This window comes from Pseudophryne corroboree, chromosome 4 (genome assembly GCF_028390025.1).
Source record: "Pseudophryne corroboree isolate aPseCor3 chromosome 4, aPseCor3.hap2, whole genome shotgun sequence".
Taxonomy (NCBI): domain Eukaryota; kingdom Metazoa; phylum Chordata; class Amphibia; order Anura; family Myobatrachidae; genus Pseudophryne; species Pseudophryne corroboree.
The window spans coordinates 280,027,517-280,044,969 of NC_086447.1; the positions used below are offsets into that span (position 1 = coordinate 280,027,517).

Here is a 17,453-nt window from a genome sequence, read left to right on the forward strand (position 1 = left end):
CCTCATTAAAAAACAAATAAATACATTTGGTTATGCCTTTCCATCGATGGAGTAGAACCAGATGGTTTCCCTCCATCGATGGTAAAAGTATTCTACATCGGCCATAAACCATTGATGATTTTGAATCATCGATGGTCATCCCTACTGAAGCTACCTTCCAGAAGACATCAGTCTACTAGAAGAGACTGCTGCTAGACAGCCAAATCTGTAATTCCTCTTTAATGTGGTGGCAGGAGTATTTACAAGTTTCAGTAAAAAATGAATTGTCAGCAATCCTGCAGTCATTGATGTACCAGCATGATTATTAGCCATCACCTACAGTAACCTTAATATTTCCAGAATATAAGTCCTCAGGAACATTGTTGTCTACCTTCTCAGCAACTTACTTACACATTAAAAACACTAGTTCAAGTCTATAAATAATACACTTTATTTGCACAAAAATAGATAAAGGTTTTAAAAAGAAAAGATAATGTGCATGCATAGAGCAAAAACCCTGGCACTGAATTCCCATCATCTTGCATTTAATTTATTTCTGGTTGGAAATGCGGTTTCCAATAAAATTGTATTTTTTGCGTTATTAGTTTTTTTTGTAAGAAGAATGAAGATATCCAGAAAGCGAGACTGCTGGTTGTACTACATGCATGATTAGGGATAAAGCATTTCTGCTGTTAACACATTTTCAAAGACTAACACATGATAAAATAGTAATATGATCAATAGAATCTTACATTCAAGAGTCTACCACAGAACAAGTACTTTGTAAACCTCTGTGATTCCAGCCATTATGAATGTACCCAACTGAGAAAGCAGCATGTCCTATGAACAAACAGGTGGAACCATTTAATGCACCCACGTGAACAGAAAGGGTCAGCTCATTAGGGCAACAGTACTTTCATGCTGCCCTCCGCATATTCCAGAGAAGAACTCCATAGCCAGACGCATGTGAATCGGGATGAAGATGTAGGAGCTGTATATCACCATAGCTATAGCTGCTAATAATATAGTATTAAAAATGGTCTGCTCCCATGGTTCTAGCACATAGCTGCATGTTATAAGTAGATACTGGTAGTAGAGCCAGGAAAGATAATCTTTTATGTGCTTTACATCCATGTTAATTGAGGTCTGCAACTGCAAGCCTAAAACAGAGAAACAAAACCGTGACTCAGCATAAAGTCTTCCGTTACTATAGCATCTAGCATGTAAATGGTAAAAGTGAGGTCACAGAGCAGAACAGAATTAAACAGTACATACTGTAAGCATTTTATGATTGTGTGCTGTTTATTCTATTTTTAGTTGTGGGTAGGAAACTAGTTGTACAGTTTCACTCCTTGAGAAAGTGCTGTAGAGATAAAGGGGTCTATTCATGAAGCAGTGAAAAAAGAGTGGAGAAGTGAGACATTGGAGAAGCTGGCTATAGCAACCAATCAGCTGCTCTGTATAATTGTATTTCAATGCTGATTGGTTGCCATGGGCATCTTTTCCACTGGCTCACTTCTCTCTCTTCACTGCTTCATGAAGACCCCAGCAACTGGTCAGCTCACTCTTGCATATCAACTGTCCACCGGACACTGTGTAGTGCTGAACTCAACCTTACAAAAAATCAAAAAAATAAAATAAAAAAAACATATAGCTTGGCCTAACCATGGTACCCAAAGTGGTATGGAGGTATCTGGGGAAGTGGGGTGGTGGTGGGGAGGGGGGCGGAGGGACATAAAGCCTTCTAAAGAGTGGGCAAGTAGAGAAGTTACCCATAGTAACCAGCCATCCATCTATACATCTATTTTTTTATCATGTACTTGCTATGCTGGCTAGAAACCAATGTATTTATTTGCCAATAGTTGTATTGAATGTCTCAAAGCTCAGAGTGCACTTGAAAAGCAATCCTCCATTAAGATGGGCAAACATGGTCTCTCTAAAGTATAGGACCATAAACATGGTCTCTCTAAAGTGAGGCCATAAACTTTCAGCTGGAGAAAATGTATGATCCTAGAACTAAGAAAATGTCTGTGCACACCTTAGCATGATATCGAACATCCTAAATGCACCTATCCCATACAGATTTAGTCAGCTAGTAGTGTGCACATCTATGTGCATGTGTGACTATTCATACTTGCGGGCCATAGACAGTGCATTACGAGATCGCAAGTGTGAATTGTCATACCTGGGCCCAAATGAGTCTAGCTACATACAGGGTATGTACCTCTCCAGGAACTCCACTCTTACTCTTCCACTCCTCAGCAAGTGTCACTAAACTTGTATACCTCGGTGGACATTTAAGGGCCCTTGTGGAAATATAATTAAGTGGAATGGCTCTATCAGGTAAAACTGGTATTCATACAGGGCCAGGGCTGTGACACTTGTCTCTCAGAGAACAAAGGCCGGAGTTGGCGGCATTGCAGCTGCTCCTGCAGGACAAGATTAATATGGGGCAGATAGAGCTGCAGCTCCAGGCCTCAACATAGAAGTAGGCCCAATGGAACGACAACATGATAATGACTAGCTACACGGTAAGCCATACATCATAGGTATTATAACTGTATTTCTGTTATCCCTGACAAAATGTTCCAATCTTTATACTTCTACATATTGAGGGCAGGATGTACTAAAGGCAAAATGCTGTCAGAACTTCAAGAATGGCCACCTTCAGAGGTTTGACAGCATTCCCTGTATGTACAAAAAGTCTGGAAGGCAAAACATGCTGGAGTTTACACTCAGTATGCAACATCATCTACAGATGGTATTGTCCAATAGAAGCTTATTTGCCTCCCACAGCATAATTCCCCAAAAGGGATCCAATAGGATCCCTCCCAGTATCCTCTGCAGCTCGCATAGAAGGACCACCAGGTCATAAACGTGAAAGTTCTACTATCGCAAAGAACAGTTCTTGAGCAAGCTCTCCTTTGTAATTTTAATCACAATTATACATACATATGATGTTATTAAAACACCGCTATCCATGCGATCAGTGGCGAGATGGAACTTTTAAAATTTGATGTTTGATACATCTCGTGTTTAGAAAGACATTGGGGCTGATAGTTTATGGGGTGTATACACCCGCATGGCACTGGCCACACCCAAAGTCACAGCTCTTCCACTTCTCACAATTGTCCCTTGATCACTTTCAGTCCCTGGCTCATCATGTATTTTGCTTGGAGGTGTTGGAATGGTACCCTAAGAGCTTCCCCACTCCCAGCTTCCTGGTGCCACCTCTGCTGTGACGTGCTGATGTCACATGTGCAGAAGGCGCATTAATGGCCTGGTACTACGCGCTACACTACTAGCTTTTGATCATTTTGATCAGGCTGCCAGGACACATGCAGGTAAAGTGCCTAGACTATACATCATAAATTTCTACTTCAATAGTCTGCCAGAAGCAGCTGAGCAACTTTTGGTTTTGTACCTACTGATTACTACTTAGAGAACAAACCATTGCTGGATAAACATGAAAAACAGAAGCTTTGGAGGATGTTAGTGTGTTCTAAATAAAAGGCAAGAGTGCACCTACACATTCTTTCACTGCTTTGGTATCCTTGTGAGACATTGAGTGCTTTCTACAGTGTATTATTGGATGCAAGAAACCTGAAGTGCTAGTTTCAGAACAAAAGACAGCATTACTGAGCAGGTTCAACCTAATTCCTACATTACTGGTATCTTTGGAGTCTGACACTAAACACATTCAAGTCACATTCACATACATCATAAACCACTGCAAACATTGTGAATACACTATATCTGCTTTGTGTGTACCGGATGAGTGAGTTGTAATGGAAGTAAACAAAGTATGTGTACAGGATGGGCGAGTTGTAATGGAAGTACACAAAGTATATCCATCATATTCTGGAGGATGTGCAGTAAATAACACCTACAAAATTCCACAAGTCAGATGCATTGCTAGGCTTGGTGCAGATTCGTTTTAAATTATTATTTTCTATAGTAATAATTCATAGTATTTATCATTTATTGATTTTTGTTTTGTGTAGAGTTAACTTATGTCCTTCTTGAGAAATACAGTTCCACTTTATATATAATTATATATTATATTCATGTTTTTCAGGATTTCTGTCTGTGGAAACAGCTGGGATAATGGGATGTAGTCAAAACACCAGTTGTCAGGATCCTGGCATTCAGGAGGCCACCACCGGAATACCTACAGTGGGAATCCCAACCGCTGCCCGGTATTCCCACTGGGTTGGTGGGTCCGCACCACCAAACGAGGGAGAATATAACTTGTGGCGAGCGGGCTCGCTGCCGGGATATTGATAGCCGACATCCCTTCTGCTGGTAATACTTATGTATTCTGGGATAATTATAGACTCAAACAAGAAAAAATAAATAAATAATTTTTTTAAAAAAAGGGGCAATCACTTACGGGGCATAGTTTTGCCTTGTAAATGACTGCAACTTTAAAAAAACATCCACGATCGGCCTGCATCTCACACCTTTGGTGATCTTGGGCGTCATTACATCTCGCCCCATATATCCACTGCTCACAGAAACAGGTGACATAGTAGTTACTATGGATATATGTTTGCATTCAAATTAGTATTAAAAAAACGGATCTAGGACATTTAATAGTAATGTAATTTGTAAAAACTACTTACCTATAAAATGATTAAATGTTCATTAAAAGTTGTGATGGAGTCTAACAAGGTTTTCAAGAAAGCAAATTGTATTCTCAGCACCTGAAAAAATATTTTCATTTCACTATTTTAATAAGAGATAATGATTGAATCCCAAACATAAAATTGTTATGAGCAGTAAATGACGGAACAGCAAGTTCTAATGTAGTGTTTGCATAATGACAGCAAGTGGCTGAGCTCCTACATTTATAATTATACACTCTAATAATAGTCACCACATACTAAATACAGGTGCCATTCCAGAGGACTGGAAAAGAGCAAATGTAGTTCCACTGTACAAAAGTGGAAGCAAGGAAGAAGCATGTAACTACAGACCATAAGCCTTACATCAGTAGTAGGGAAAGTAATGGAAAAACTACTAAAAGAAAGAGTTGCCAATGGAGTGCAATCTATGGAGGAAAATGTTACCAGTGGAGTACCCCAGGGATCTGTACTCGGACCAGTTCTCTTTAATATCTTTGTTGGTGACATTGCAAATGGTATTGAAGGGAAGGTATGCCTTTTTGCAGATGATACAAATATATGCAACAGGGTAGACACACCAGGAGGGGTAAAACAAATGATTGATGACCTAGCTAGGCTTGAAAAATGGTCAAGAACATGGCAACTACAGTTTAATGCTAAAAAATGCAAAATCATGCACTTGGGTCTCAAAAACCCAGAGGTTAATATAGTATCAAGGGTACTATAATGGAAACTACTGAGGAGGAAAGGGATTTAGGAGTCACCAGGGCCGTAACTAGGTGTGTGCGAGAGGGGCCTCGCACACAGCGCAGACCCCTGGGGAGCGCACAATCACGGCCCTGTTTAACACTGTACGGAGCATCAGAGCTCCGTACAGCTCCATTGCCCAGCCGCAGCCCACCCCAGCACAGCAAGCCGCCTCAGCTCACTAGCGCATGTAGGGGGGGTTTGGATGTCTCAGTGAGGAGCCGGCAGCGAGTCACCTAGCGACCTGTCAGAGCGGCGGAGGAGGGATGCGGCGCAGAGAGATCGTCTCTCCCCCCCTCCTCAAGATGCAGCCCATCAACAGCAGCCGCTGAGCTCCCGCCTCCCGGAGGAGAAGAGGAGGTACAAGTGAACAGGCAACGTCTCCCCGGCGGTAGCTTCCGGCCCCACCACAGTTTACTGTCAGGAGATCGGTGCAGTAGTGCTGTACTAGCCGGTGGAATAGAAGGGGCTTTTTGTATGACCCGGGTTGATGTCCAGGACAGCAGGAGCCTTCCTGGATGTGGGAACAGATAAGCTGCAGTAAGTGTGTTCTGTAGTTGGAGTGTGGGAGGTAGGGGACAGTGTGAGTGTGTGTTATCTGTCTGCAGTCTGAGTGAGTGCCAGTGGGTGTGTGAGGGGGGCAATCTGTGTGTGTAATATACATTCTGACTGTGTGCATGTGTTTGTGTGTGTCTGTGTTTAAGGGGGTGGGCTGTCTGTGGGCAGTCTGTATATGTGTGCATGTCTCGTGTCGGCAATACACCTTCACTGTTTTATAGGGGTGGGGCATGGCAAGCGCAACAAAGTAAAAAATAAATAAATAAATATATATATATATATATATATAATGTGTGTGTTGCATTATAGGCAGCACATCCATCAATATAGTATACAGCCCTGGTGCCCTCCGTAGGTAACCCCAGCCTGGGTCCCACAATATGCAGAAAGTCCGGCGACACTCAGGTAATAAACAATTCTCAGAAAGCTCAGGTCATATCAACGTTTCGCTAGTTTATTCTAACGTCATCAGGACATACCCGAGTGCTGCTGTGACGGACTTATATATATATATATATATATACATATACACACATACATACATACATACATACATACATACATATATACATACAGTGGAGCTGAGGCGGCTTGCGGCTGGGGCATGTTGGCGGGTCCTCCCCGCTCCCATACTCCGTCCTACGGAGGACCCGCCAACATGCCCCAGCCACCGCGCCGCTCAGCTCCATTGCCCAGCCGCAGCCCAGCACAGCACAGCAGCACCAGCCAGTGTCACAGAGGACAGCGGGGAGAGATGGTAAGTGTCTGTCTGTCGTAATGTGTAAATAGGGCACGCTGTCTGCCGTAAATGTGTAAAAAGGGGGATGCTGTCTGCCGTAATGTGTAAAAAGGGGGACTGTCTGCCGTAATGTGTACAAAGGGGGACACTGTCTGCCGTAATGTGTAAAAGGGGTTCTACCTGGTGTAGTGGCGCTACTGTGCGGTGTAATTTGAATAATGGAGACTACTGTGCACCGTAGTATAAATTGGTATTATTTTGTGGCCACACCCTTTCCCCATGAAGCCACGCCCCTAATTTTTTGGCACGCGCCTACGGCGCGCACTGTCCATGTTTTGCATTAGGTGGGGGGGGGGGGGCGCCAATGCCGTTTCTTGCACACAGCGCTAAAATGCCTAGTTACGGCACTGGGAGTCACTATTTCAAGTGACTTAAAGGCAGGAAAGCAATGCAACAAAGCAATGCGAAAGGCAAGTCAGATGCTTGGTTGCATAGGGAGAGGAGTCAGTAGCAGGAAAAGAGAAGTAATAATGCCACTGTATAGGTCATTGGTGCGGCCTCATCTGGAATACTGTGTCAAGTTCTGGAGACCATATCTCCAGAAGGATATAAATACATTAGAGAGAGTGTACAAAGAAGGGCAACTAAAATGGTGCATGGCCTACATCACAAAACTTACCCGGAAAGGCTAAAAGATCTTAACATGCATAGTATGGAGGAGAGAAGGGAAAGGGGAGACATGATAGAAACTTTAAAATATACCAAAGGTTTTAACAAAGTTCAGGAGGGAAACATTCTTCAAAAGGAAGAGAAGTATTAGAACTCGAGGACATACACAAACTGGAGGGAGGCAGCTTCAGGGCAAATTTAAAGGAAAAATTATTTCACAGAAAGGGTAGTGGATAAGTGGAATAGCCTCCCATCAGAGGTGGTAGAGGCTAAGACTGTAGAGCAATTTAAACATGCTTGGGATAGGCATATGAATATCCTTACAAAGAATTAAGGTTCAAAAAGGGTTGCGATTACCTAAAGGATAAAAAAAAAAAAAAATGGGCAGACTAGATGGGTCAAGTGGTTCTTATCTGCCGTAAAATTCTATGTTTCTATATATGATCTTGACAAGTCAGAAAAAAAAGAGCTAGTCTCAATTTATAACTGGTTTTCCAGATTTTTCTATTGAAGAAGCCCAAAGGTGTGTGCACTATGTCGCTATCCATGCCCACATCAGTGCATAGTCAGTGACATCCTCCGTTGGACCTGCATGCAACTGGTGCCATCGCAGCATGGCCCCCACTGTCGTATGCTGCTGCCGGCATTAGCAAGCATGTACTTGCTGATGCCGGCACCCCCGCAGGGTCCCGTTGCGGACGACATTGCATTGTTTGCAAGTCGGCTTGCATCCTAAACTGCTGCGGGCTTGGGTCTTTGGACCATATCCAAAAGAAGAAGTGCCCTGTTTCTCCCCAATTTCCATAGCCAAAAGGACCTTTAGTGTTCAAGGGTCTCTGCCGTAAGTCTCAGGGTTGCCCCTTTCTCCCCATTGTTAGCCAAAGCTTCCCTGTGTGTAACGGATTCATCATCTACTTCCCAGAAGGAGAAAGCATCAGATGAATTGGGGAACGGGGCCGCCCATAAGAATCTACACCCAAAACCTCACAAATAAGTCCAACATACATACACAGGGGCGTAGCCAGAACTTTGTGGACACCATAGCAACATTTTGAAGTGGCCCCCATCCCAATGCTTCTAGGGAGATACTTCTCTGCAGCAATTGTTCATTTTATGCCCTATAATCGTGTCCTAGTTCATTTTCTGAACCACAGTAGAGCCTTATTTAATGTTATGCCCCATAGTAGTGCCCTAGTTTCTTTTATGAATCGCAGTAGTGCTTAAGTTCACCCTACGTCACATTTCAGAGCTGCCAGTACACATTATGCCGCACAGTACCCCCAATTCACATTATGATATATCGTGCCTTATTAAAGTGCCCTGGTTCAGATTATATAACATTAAAATGCCCTCCAGTTGATTTTATGCCACACTACAATGAGCAGGTCCAGGGGCATACCTAGATATATTGCAGGCCCTAAGGAAAAGTTTGAAAGGACCCCTATGTACCACTCAATGGCAAAAAATGTATATAACACTACATATGTTATATACATTTTACATACTTTGACAGGGAAGGTGGGCATAAAAATGTTAGAGTGCGCCAGTGGGAAAAAATAAATAGTGTCATAAAGGCACCAGAAGAGTATGCCAGACACCCGAGACAAACTAAAATCATTGTCCAGTAGAGCATAAATGGGGACACAAGTCTCATTCCAAAGTCAGTCACTTTATTATGAACACACACACACACACACACACACACACACACACACACACACACACACACACACACACACACACACACACAATACTTTGGCAAGTGGATAAAATCATCAACTCACAGGTCACATGTTTACACCCATAAAGACATAGCCTTATCAGTTCACAATCACAGAGAGTGGTAGGGAAATGCATATGAGAAAACCAGTGTCTGCCTACCAAACAACTTGAAAGACAAGTTGCTCAATTAAAATCTTGAAAAGCTGGCTGTACGTGTTACAATGTAAAAATGGCAAATACTCAAAACTTTGATACAACCCTAATACTTGAGATGAAACATGATAGAAACCAAAAACTATATGAACGCACATTAATTAAAAAACAAACAAAACAAAACCCAAAGACAGACAGACACACAGGTGATTTCTAATCAGTTACCATGCCTGCCTGCACCTTTTCACTATGTAGGAAAACAGCATACTGTACATCGGAACTAATTACAATATGCAGAAATTCATAGGAGCCCAGACCTACATGTCAGATGGGTGTGGTATGGAAGGTAGATAGTAACTAGGTCGACAGTGTCTAGGACGACCACTATTGGTCGACAAGGTCTCTAGGTCAACATGAGTTTTTAATGTTTTTATGGTGTCGTTTTCTTCGTAGAGTGACCGGGAACCCCAATTAGTGCACTGTGTCCTTTCGCCATGCTTCGGGCAAGGTGCCTCGCTCTGCTACCGCTTCGCTTGGCACAGGTTACCGTTCCAATTGTAGTCCACGTGGATTGAATAGCATGAAAAGGTTAAAAAAAATATCATTAAAATTGTGAAAAACTCATGTCGCTCTTTTCACCTGTCGACTTAGAACATGTCGACCTAGAGACCCTGTCGACCAATAGTGGTCAACCAAGATCCCATGTCAGATCTGTCTGGTAAACAATGTTACCAATTATACCAGTATACTTAAATATATTAAGGTTAGTTTATAGTCAAGTATTTACACACACACGAAAAATTACTTCTAGAACAACCATAACACACTAAGCAAAGCTGTAACCAAACCAGATTTTTGTATTTTTCATTGGAATGTACATTTCCATATCTTCCTTAGTTTTAAAAATATGTAGAATTAAAATGTATCAGTAGAAGGCAACAATATAAGACTGAAATCAGATGAATAAATAATATGAATAGTAGCAATGCATACATATAGTATTAAGCACAATAATGTTGCAAGCTCATCTTTAAATAATTGTAAATACCATTTCAATATAAAATCAATGTAATCCAACAGTTTAATGCCATTTGGAGCAGGCTGATACCCCCAGACACAGTCACTACACATGAGCTGATTTCTACATGAAAACACCTCACCTCTGAGCTCCCAGTGGTAAGGTACAGAGCTGGTCCAGAGGATGAGTAGTGTACAGGTGCAGGCACTACAGACTGGAAGTCAGTTCTCCTACTCAGGTGTGCCTGCCCCTCCCAGTTTCCTATTACTAAACAAAACCCTCCCATATAGAAAACCTGAATACAATGATTAATAATTGACAGGAGGAAAACAATATACATGAATCAAATATTCATCTATGATATGTCAGCAATTTCTTAGTATAGTGCACAAAATATCTGAGTACTGGGAGCAGTGTGGTTCATATGGGAGGCAGTGGAGGAATGTAACATCTCTTTCCTTGCCTGTGCACTAATACCTGCAGCTCTTGTCTATCCTTATGTTAGTGCTGAAACACAGTGATACTGCTTTCCGCTAGGGTACAGTGGCAGCCTTGCATTGCCTGCTTGCCATACAGCACATGCCCTCCCATTATACTGTATGTGAGTGAAAGGTGCACTTGGTGTGTACTTTTCTGTTGTTTCTAAGCAAAAGGAAGTAAAAGGTTAACTTCAAGTGAAAAGCTTTTACTACCTTTGCTGTGCTTGTTTGTGTGTACTTTCCTATTATACATATTCCTCTGCATCATATCATAATACTATCATATCATTCCTATCATAATACTTGTCTGTTTTTGTTGGTATTTCGACTGACGGATAGGGACCCCAGTACATTTCTTTGCCCAGGGCCTATAATGCTGTTAAGAAGACCCTGGCTGTCGGGCACCTGTTAGGGCAATTGCAGGGTCAGGGTTGCGGTGGAGGTGGAACTAGTTCAGCCTACCAATACAGGTGATGGTCCACTTTAACTTCTGGTGCAACTAGGCTTTTGCAGCACCTGAAGCTCAGGCTCCACTTGCTACGCTCCTGTCAGGACCCTCATACTTTGTTCCAGTAAAATTTATGTATTGACTGGTGTGTCTCCTGCGGTAGTTCTTATTCACAAGTTTACATGATATATTTATGCCTCATATTATATAGAGTAGGCAAAGCTGATTAATAAGTTTGATAGTTTTCATTTATTGGTTAGTCAGAGCCTATGGAATCTTAATGGTTGTATACTGTAGTTAGGTTACATATTGAGGGATCTAATAATAATAATAATAATAATAATAATAATAATAATTGTTGTTATTAATATTATTATTATTATTATTATTATTACTATTACTACTACTACTACTACTACTACTACTCAGGGCCGGTGCTAGGGTGTTCGGCGCCCCCCTGCAAACCATAAATTTGCGCCCTCCCATTCATACTGCAGTTAATAAAGTGAGAGCGTGCGCCGAAGGCCGCAAAAAAGGATTATGGTTTCCCACGGGGTGTGACCATACAACAGTACCCTCAATTCAAATTATGTCACACAGTATCACAATCTTATTCACATTTCACCGCACATAGAATGAGCCAAAATTCACATTATAGCACACAGAATGAGCCGAAATTCACATTATAGCACACAGAATGAGCCGAAATTCACATTAAAGCACACAGAATGAGCCGAAATTCACATTATAGCACACGGTATGAGCCAAAATTCACATTATAGCACACAGAATGAGCCGAAATTCACATTATAGCACACGGTATGAGCCGAAATTCACATTATAGCACACGGTATGAGCCGAAATTCACATTATAGCACACAGAATGAGCCGAAATTCACATTATAGCACACTGAATGAGCCGAAATTCACATTATAGCACACATAATGAGCCAAAATTCACATTATAGCACACGGTATGAGCCAAAATTCACATTATAGCACACAGAATGAGCCAAAATTCACATTATAGCACACTGAATGAGCCGAAATTCATATTATAGCACACTGAATGAGCTGAAATTCACATTATACCTCACAGAATGAGCCAAAATTTACATTATAGCACACTGAATGAGCCGAAATTCACATTATACCACATGGAGACAAAATTCAGGGAGAGTGACAGCAGGGACAGGGAGAGAGAGAGAGAGGGAGAGGGAAAGTGACAGCAGGGACATAGGAACAGGGAGAGTGACAGAGGGACAGGGAAAGTGACAGCAGGGACATAGGGACAGGGAGAGTGACAGAGAGAGGGATAGCAAGGGCATACAATAGGGACTAGGGAGAGAGAAAGGCAGCAGGGTAAGATTACCTATTTAGCAGCGGCGGTGTATTATGAGGCTCTGGTCGGCATGAGGCTGGCAGTGCAGAGAAGGACTGAGGGCGGCAGTGGGGCGACTGAGGGAGGCGGTGGTATAGCAGAGGAGGAGGCAGAGGGTGGTGGCGGTGCAAGGAGGAGGAAGCTGTGGTCGGTGGCACTGCGGCTCCTATGACCACAGCGCCACTATTTCAAATCCGCCATGTACCTGCAGCCAATCAGGAGGGGGCAGGATAAGATCAGTGGTGAGGAGCAGGAGGGGGTAGGATAGGAGCAGTGATATGGAGCAGGAGGGGGCAGAATGGGAGCAGTGGGGCAGAGCAGGAGGGGGCAGGATGGGAGTAGTGGTGCGGAGCAGGAGGGGGCAGGATGGGAGCAGTGGTGCGGAGCAGGAGGGGGCAGGATGGGAGCAGTGGTGCGGAGCAGGGGGGGCAGGATGGGAGCAGTGGTGCAGAGCAGGGGGGCAGGATGGGAGCAGTGGTGCGGAGCAGGGGGGGCAGGATGGGAGTAGAGGTGCGGAGCAGGGGGGGCAGGATGGGAGCAGTGTTGCGGAGCAGGGGGGGCAGGATGGGAGCAGTGTTGCGGAGCAGGGGGGGCAGGATGGGAGCAGTGTTGCGGAGCAGGGGGGGGCAGGATGGGGAGCAGTGGTGCGGAGCAGGGGGGGCAGGATGGGAGCAGTGGTGCGGAGCAGGGGGGCGGGATGGGAGCTTTGGTGCAGAGCAGGGGGGCAGGATGGGAGCTTTGGTGCAGAGCAGGGGGACAGGATGGGAGTAGTGGTGCAGAGCACGGGGGGCAGGATGGGAGCAGTGTTGCGGAGCAGGGGGGGCAGGATGGGGAGCAGTGGTGCGGAGCAGGGGGGCAGGATGGGAGCAGTGGTGTAGAGCGGGGGGGGGCAGGATAGGAGCAGTGGTGCGGAGCAGGGGGGGCAGGATGGTAGTGAAAGGTACTCACTCTCGAAGTTAAACTAGAATGTCACCTGCTCCCCACAGCTCCTGGGTCCCAGCCGCTGTTGTTCCCTCTGTGAACAGTGGCAGCAGCCTCACACAGGGGCCGTGGTGCTAAGACAGATAGCCAGAGCAAGTGTCCCATCAACAGAGCAGCTCTCCTGTCCTCCAGGAGCCTCATACCGGGGAGTCGACAGGAGAAGCGCGGAGACACTGCATGGCACACGAACATATACATATATACATACACACACACATATACATACATACATACATACACACACACATATACATACATACATATACATACATACATACATACACACACATATACATACATACATACACACCAGTGAGCGCGGAGCAAAAATAAAAGTGGGTCCCATGGACCCTTCACTTTAAAAAATCTGGGTCCTACTCCATTTTTTGGGGAGCCTATATAAATCAATAGTGCATAATATAAGTACTATAATAAAATAAATCTGATATAGATAGATAGATAGATAGATAGATAGATAGATAGATATATATATATATATATATATATATAGAGAGAGATAATGCAATATTGATTTATGCACCACATATTGCAATCCATGTACTTATGACCCAGAGAGGGGATGGCACAGCTCTGGGAAATGGGAGGTGAGGGTGTGTGTGTGTTTAGGTATACTGTTCCTCTTCAGCCACTGTGTGTGGAAGCACAAGTCTCAGAATAGCCAGAGGTTGGAGAGCCACAGGTTGCCCCGTTTAGCCTGATGTAACAATGTAACAGAAAGGTGAGCCCTTCTGTTACATTGTGCAACCCCCATCTTTGCATACCATACACTTGCGCCTAGTCCTGCTGCTAGCATACCGACTCCATTCAGGAGTCGATCCATCATCCCACCGGCAACTGCTGCTTAGCCGGCACCCGCAGGGAGAGTCCAAGTGATGTGGGAGGGGAAGCTGTGGTATTCGCTGTGTAAGGAGTCACCCCCATGCAGGAAGTGTCACAGCACGGCACGCCGGGCTGACTGGGGATCACATGCCGCTCGCTGTAATGCAGTGCTCACTGCGGCGACTGTGACCCAGTCTGAGCGGCGGAATCAGCAGCAGCGCTAACTGTGGTTTGTTTCCCCTGGACTCAGTATGCCTATCCGCGGTAAGGGGGCGGGCATTCTCGGAGCAGAGCAAGTGGAGCTGTCCTGACGGGGAGATGTGGCGGTGATTTGACGTGGAGTGTGAGGATTCCTATTGGCGAAGTGAGACAGTGCGTCCAATGAGACCCACTAATTTTTTAAACCGGGTCCCTCACTTTCTATAGCTCGTAAAAATGTGCTATGCCACGTATTTTGCGATCACTGCGACACATATACATACATACACACATACATACACACACATATACATATATACATACACACATATACATACATACAATACATACACACACTTTATCTCACCTTTTTTCCATCCACTTACAGCCCCACAGTCTGGTTAGCAGGAAGTGATCTGCCTTAGCTTTGGGGTTCCGTGTAGCTCCGCCCCTTTTCGACAGTGTAGCTCCGCCCCCTTTCGCCGCGTAGCTCCGCCCACTTTCAATCCGTTCCTCATGCCTCTGCCACGGGAGGAGGGAAGGAGGGAGGGCTTTAAACTGACGGCTCTGCTGCCTGTCAGTTTGCAATTGTAGGCGGCGGCAGCAGCAGGGGGACAGGCCAGGCCCAGGACGGCGCAGCACAGGAATGCAGAGCAGGAAGGCGCCTCTCCGATCAGGCGCCTACCTGCTTTGCATCCCTTTGCTGAGCGGGTAGCGCCGGCCCTGCTACTACTGCTACTACTATCTCTATATCAATAACAGAAGGATGACTTTTACAATGTTGTAATTGGTTGCTATGTTTTGGAGTTATATGGAAAAACGTCCACTTGCCATTTACAATGTATCACCATTGTACTCTTTGTATATGTGACAGTTGGTGAACTTTTCCTGTGCATCTGCTGGGTGACCTGGAACATGTGACCTGCTGGGTTGGCTGGAAACAGTGACAGTTATTTGCATCCACCCACTAAGCATGGATTTTTGTGACTCCTAAGGGAGTGAAAATGGGTAAAATGTTCCACCCAGCAAACCTTTGTCCAGTTAAACCCAGGCACATCAGCTAATTATTATTATTATTATTATTATTATTATTATTATTATCCTTTATTTATATGGTACCACAAGGGTTCTGTAGCACCTTACAAAGTACAGAAACTCATTTGAGTTACACAAGAAAACAGTGACTTACAGTATAGGACAAGACATTGCAGGACAAGTACATGGTATTTAAACATTGCTGCGTCAGCAGTCATACCACTCAAATAAGCATCAGGGTGGCAAAAACCAAGGGTTAGGTGCCGTTTAAGTAAGGGAAGACGAAACACATGAGGGAAGAGGGCCCTGCTCATGAAAGCTTATATTCTAAAGGAGAGTGGCAGACAGACAGGGTTGACACAGATGGGTAGACAGTGAGCAAGGAACAGAGGGCCTAATTCAGACCTGTTCACTCACTAGGGTCTTTGTGCAGTCCTGCATTCGCATAGTCACCGCCCATAGGGGAGTGTATTTTAATTTTGCAAGTGTGTGAACGCATGTGTAGCAGAACTGTACAAACAGAGTTTGCGCAGTCTCTGAGTAGCCCAAGACTTACTCAGCCGCTGCGAACACTTCAGCCTGTCCGGGACCGGAAATTGACGTCAGGAACCCTCCCTGCAAACGCATGGACACACCTGCGTTTTTCCAACCACTCCCAGAAAACGGTCAGTTGCCACCCACAAACGCCTTCTCCCTGTCAATCTCGTTGCAAACGCCTGTGTGAATGGATCCTTCGCACAAACCCATCGCTGAGTGGCGATCCGCTTTGTACCCATGTGACGCGCCTGTGCATTGCGGTGCATGCACAGTTTAGACTTGAGCACCCGCTGTACAAAAATGCAGCCTAGCGATCAGGTGTGAATTTGGCCCAGAGTGCAGTGGGTTAGGATGAGAGTGGGATGGCATTGATGAAGAAATGGGTCTTAAGAGCTGTTTGAAATTTTGAAAATAGGTGGAGAGTCCGATAGGGAGAGGGATATATTTGAATTCATCCAGTTTAGTTTGGAAGGCCTATCCTCCCACCAAAGCCATCATTTTTCTCCCCAGTGCTTATTTGGGTGAGGTGCAGCTAGGTGGGAAGGTGCTACTAATCAGCATCCACATGTTACACAAGAGGTTGAAGTAAGGCAAGGTGTCCTACTTATGCAGGGAAACATGGCCGCTTCTTTGCGGCATTTCTCTGCCCAAGTAAAGGGAGGTAAGAACTTCACAACCAAGTTTGCGTTTGTCATGAGGGGTCACCCCTTGTCTTCTTGGTCATCCCCTTAATGATTTTAATTCAGTCATCAATTAATAAATGCTGTGAGCTTTAATCTAAGCAGTTGTTGTATGTGTTGTTATTTCAATTAAAGTGTTTTTTTATTATTATGGTTAATTACAATAAAGTAATGAACACCTTATATACTGTATATATTTTTTTCAAATACTAAGACTGTTTAACGATCCTTAGCTTATCTTCAAAATGACTCTGCTTGCAAACACAACAGGGTAAGCGTACATAGAAACCAGTTTGCAAAACCACACTGAAGAATAAGAGATGCTGAATATTATTGTATGTAGATTGTTTATTCTGAAAGATAAGCATAGCCCTGATCAGAGAAACAAAATCTAGACTGTGTATCTGGAAATATTGTCAGTTCTGTTTTCAAATAGTCTAAGTCATAATCCTTAATGGCTAAGTATGCTTAGAGAACAGAACAGAGGTAATAGGCCTGATTCTGAGACACGCGTAACTTGGCCGTATCTACAGCCGTGTGCATGCTTGGAAATAAGCTTGGATCTCCACCTGTATTCATAGTTACACGGAAGCAGCAGCGATGCAAAGATATGGTAATACAGCAGGAGGCGCCTGGTATAAGTAGATGCCTCCTGCATACA

At 44.2% G+C, this 17,453-nt stretch overlaps 1 protein-coding gene across 2 annotated transcripts; it reads right to left on the reverse strand.

Annotated features, from left to right (window-relative positions):
* Positions 1-406: 406 nt before the first annotated feature.
* SPTSSB (serine palmitoyltransferase small subunit B) lies at positions 407-10,489 on the reverse strand. Of its 2 annotated transcripts, none has more exons than XM_063919591.1 (3): positions 10,356-10,489; positions 4,605-4,685; positions 407-1,139 (listed from the first exon to the last, which is right to left on the reverse strand). In XM_063919591.1, the coding sequence occupies exon 3, from the start codon at positions 1,111-1,113 to the stop codon at positions 871-873; it is 243 nt and encodes an 80-aa protein (XP_063775661.1). In that variant the 5' UTR covers positions 1,114-1,139; positions 4,605-4,685; positions 10,356-10,489; the 3' UTR covers positions 407-870. The 2 variants fall into 2 exon arrangements, with proteins under 2 accessions (XP_063775661.1, XP_063775662.1); XM_063919592.1 differs by lacking the exon at positions 10,356-10,489 and adding an exon at positions 10,244-10,301.
* Between the last annotated feature and the right edge of the window lie 6,964 nt (positions 10,490-17,453).

Bases quoted from the DNA above. Each gene is read 5' to 3' on its own strand.
- SPTSSB (XM_063919591.1), bottom strand. From the start codon at position 1,113: ATGGATGTAAAGCACATAAAAGATTATCTTTCCTGGCTCTACTACCAG.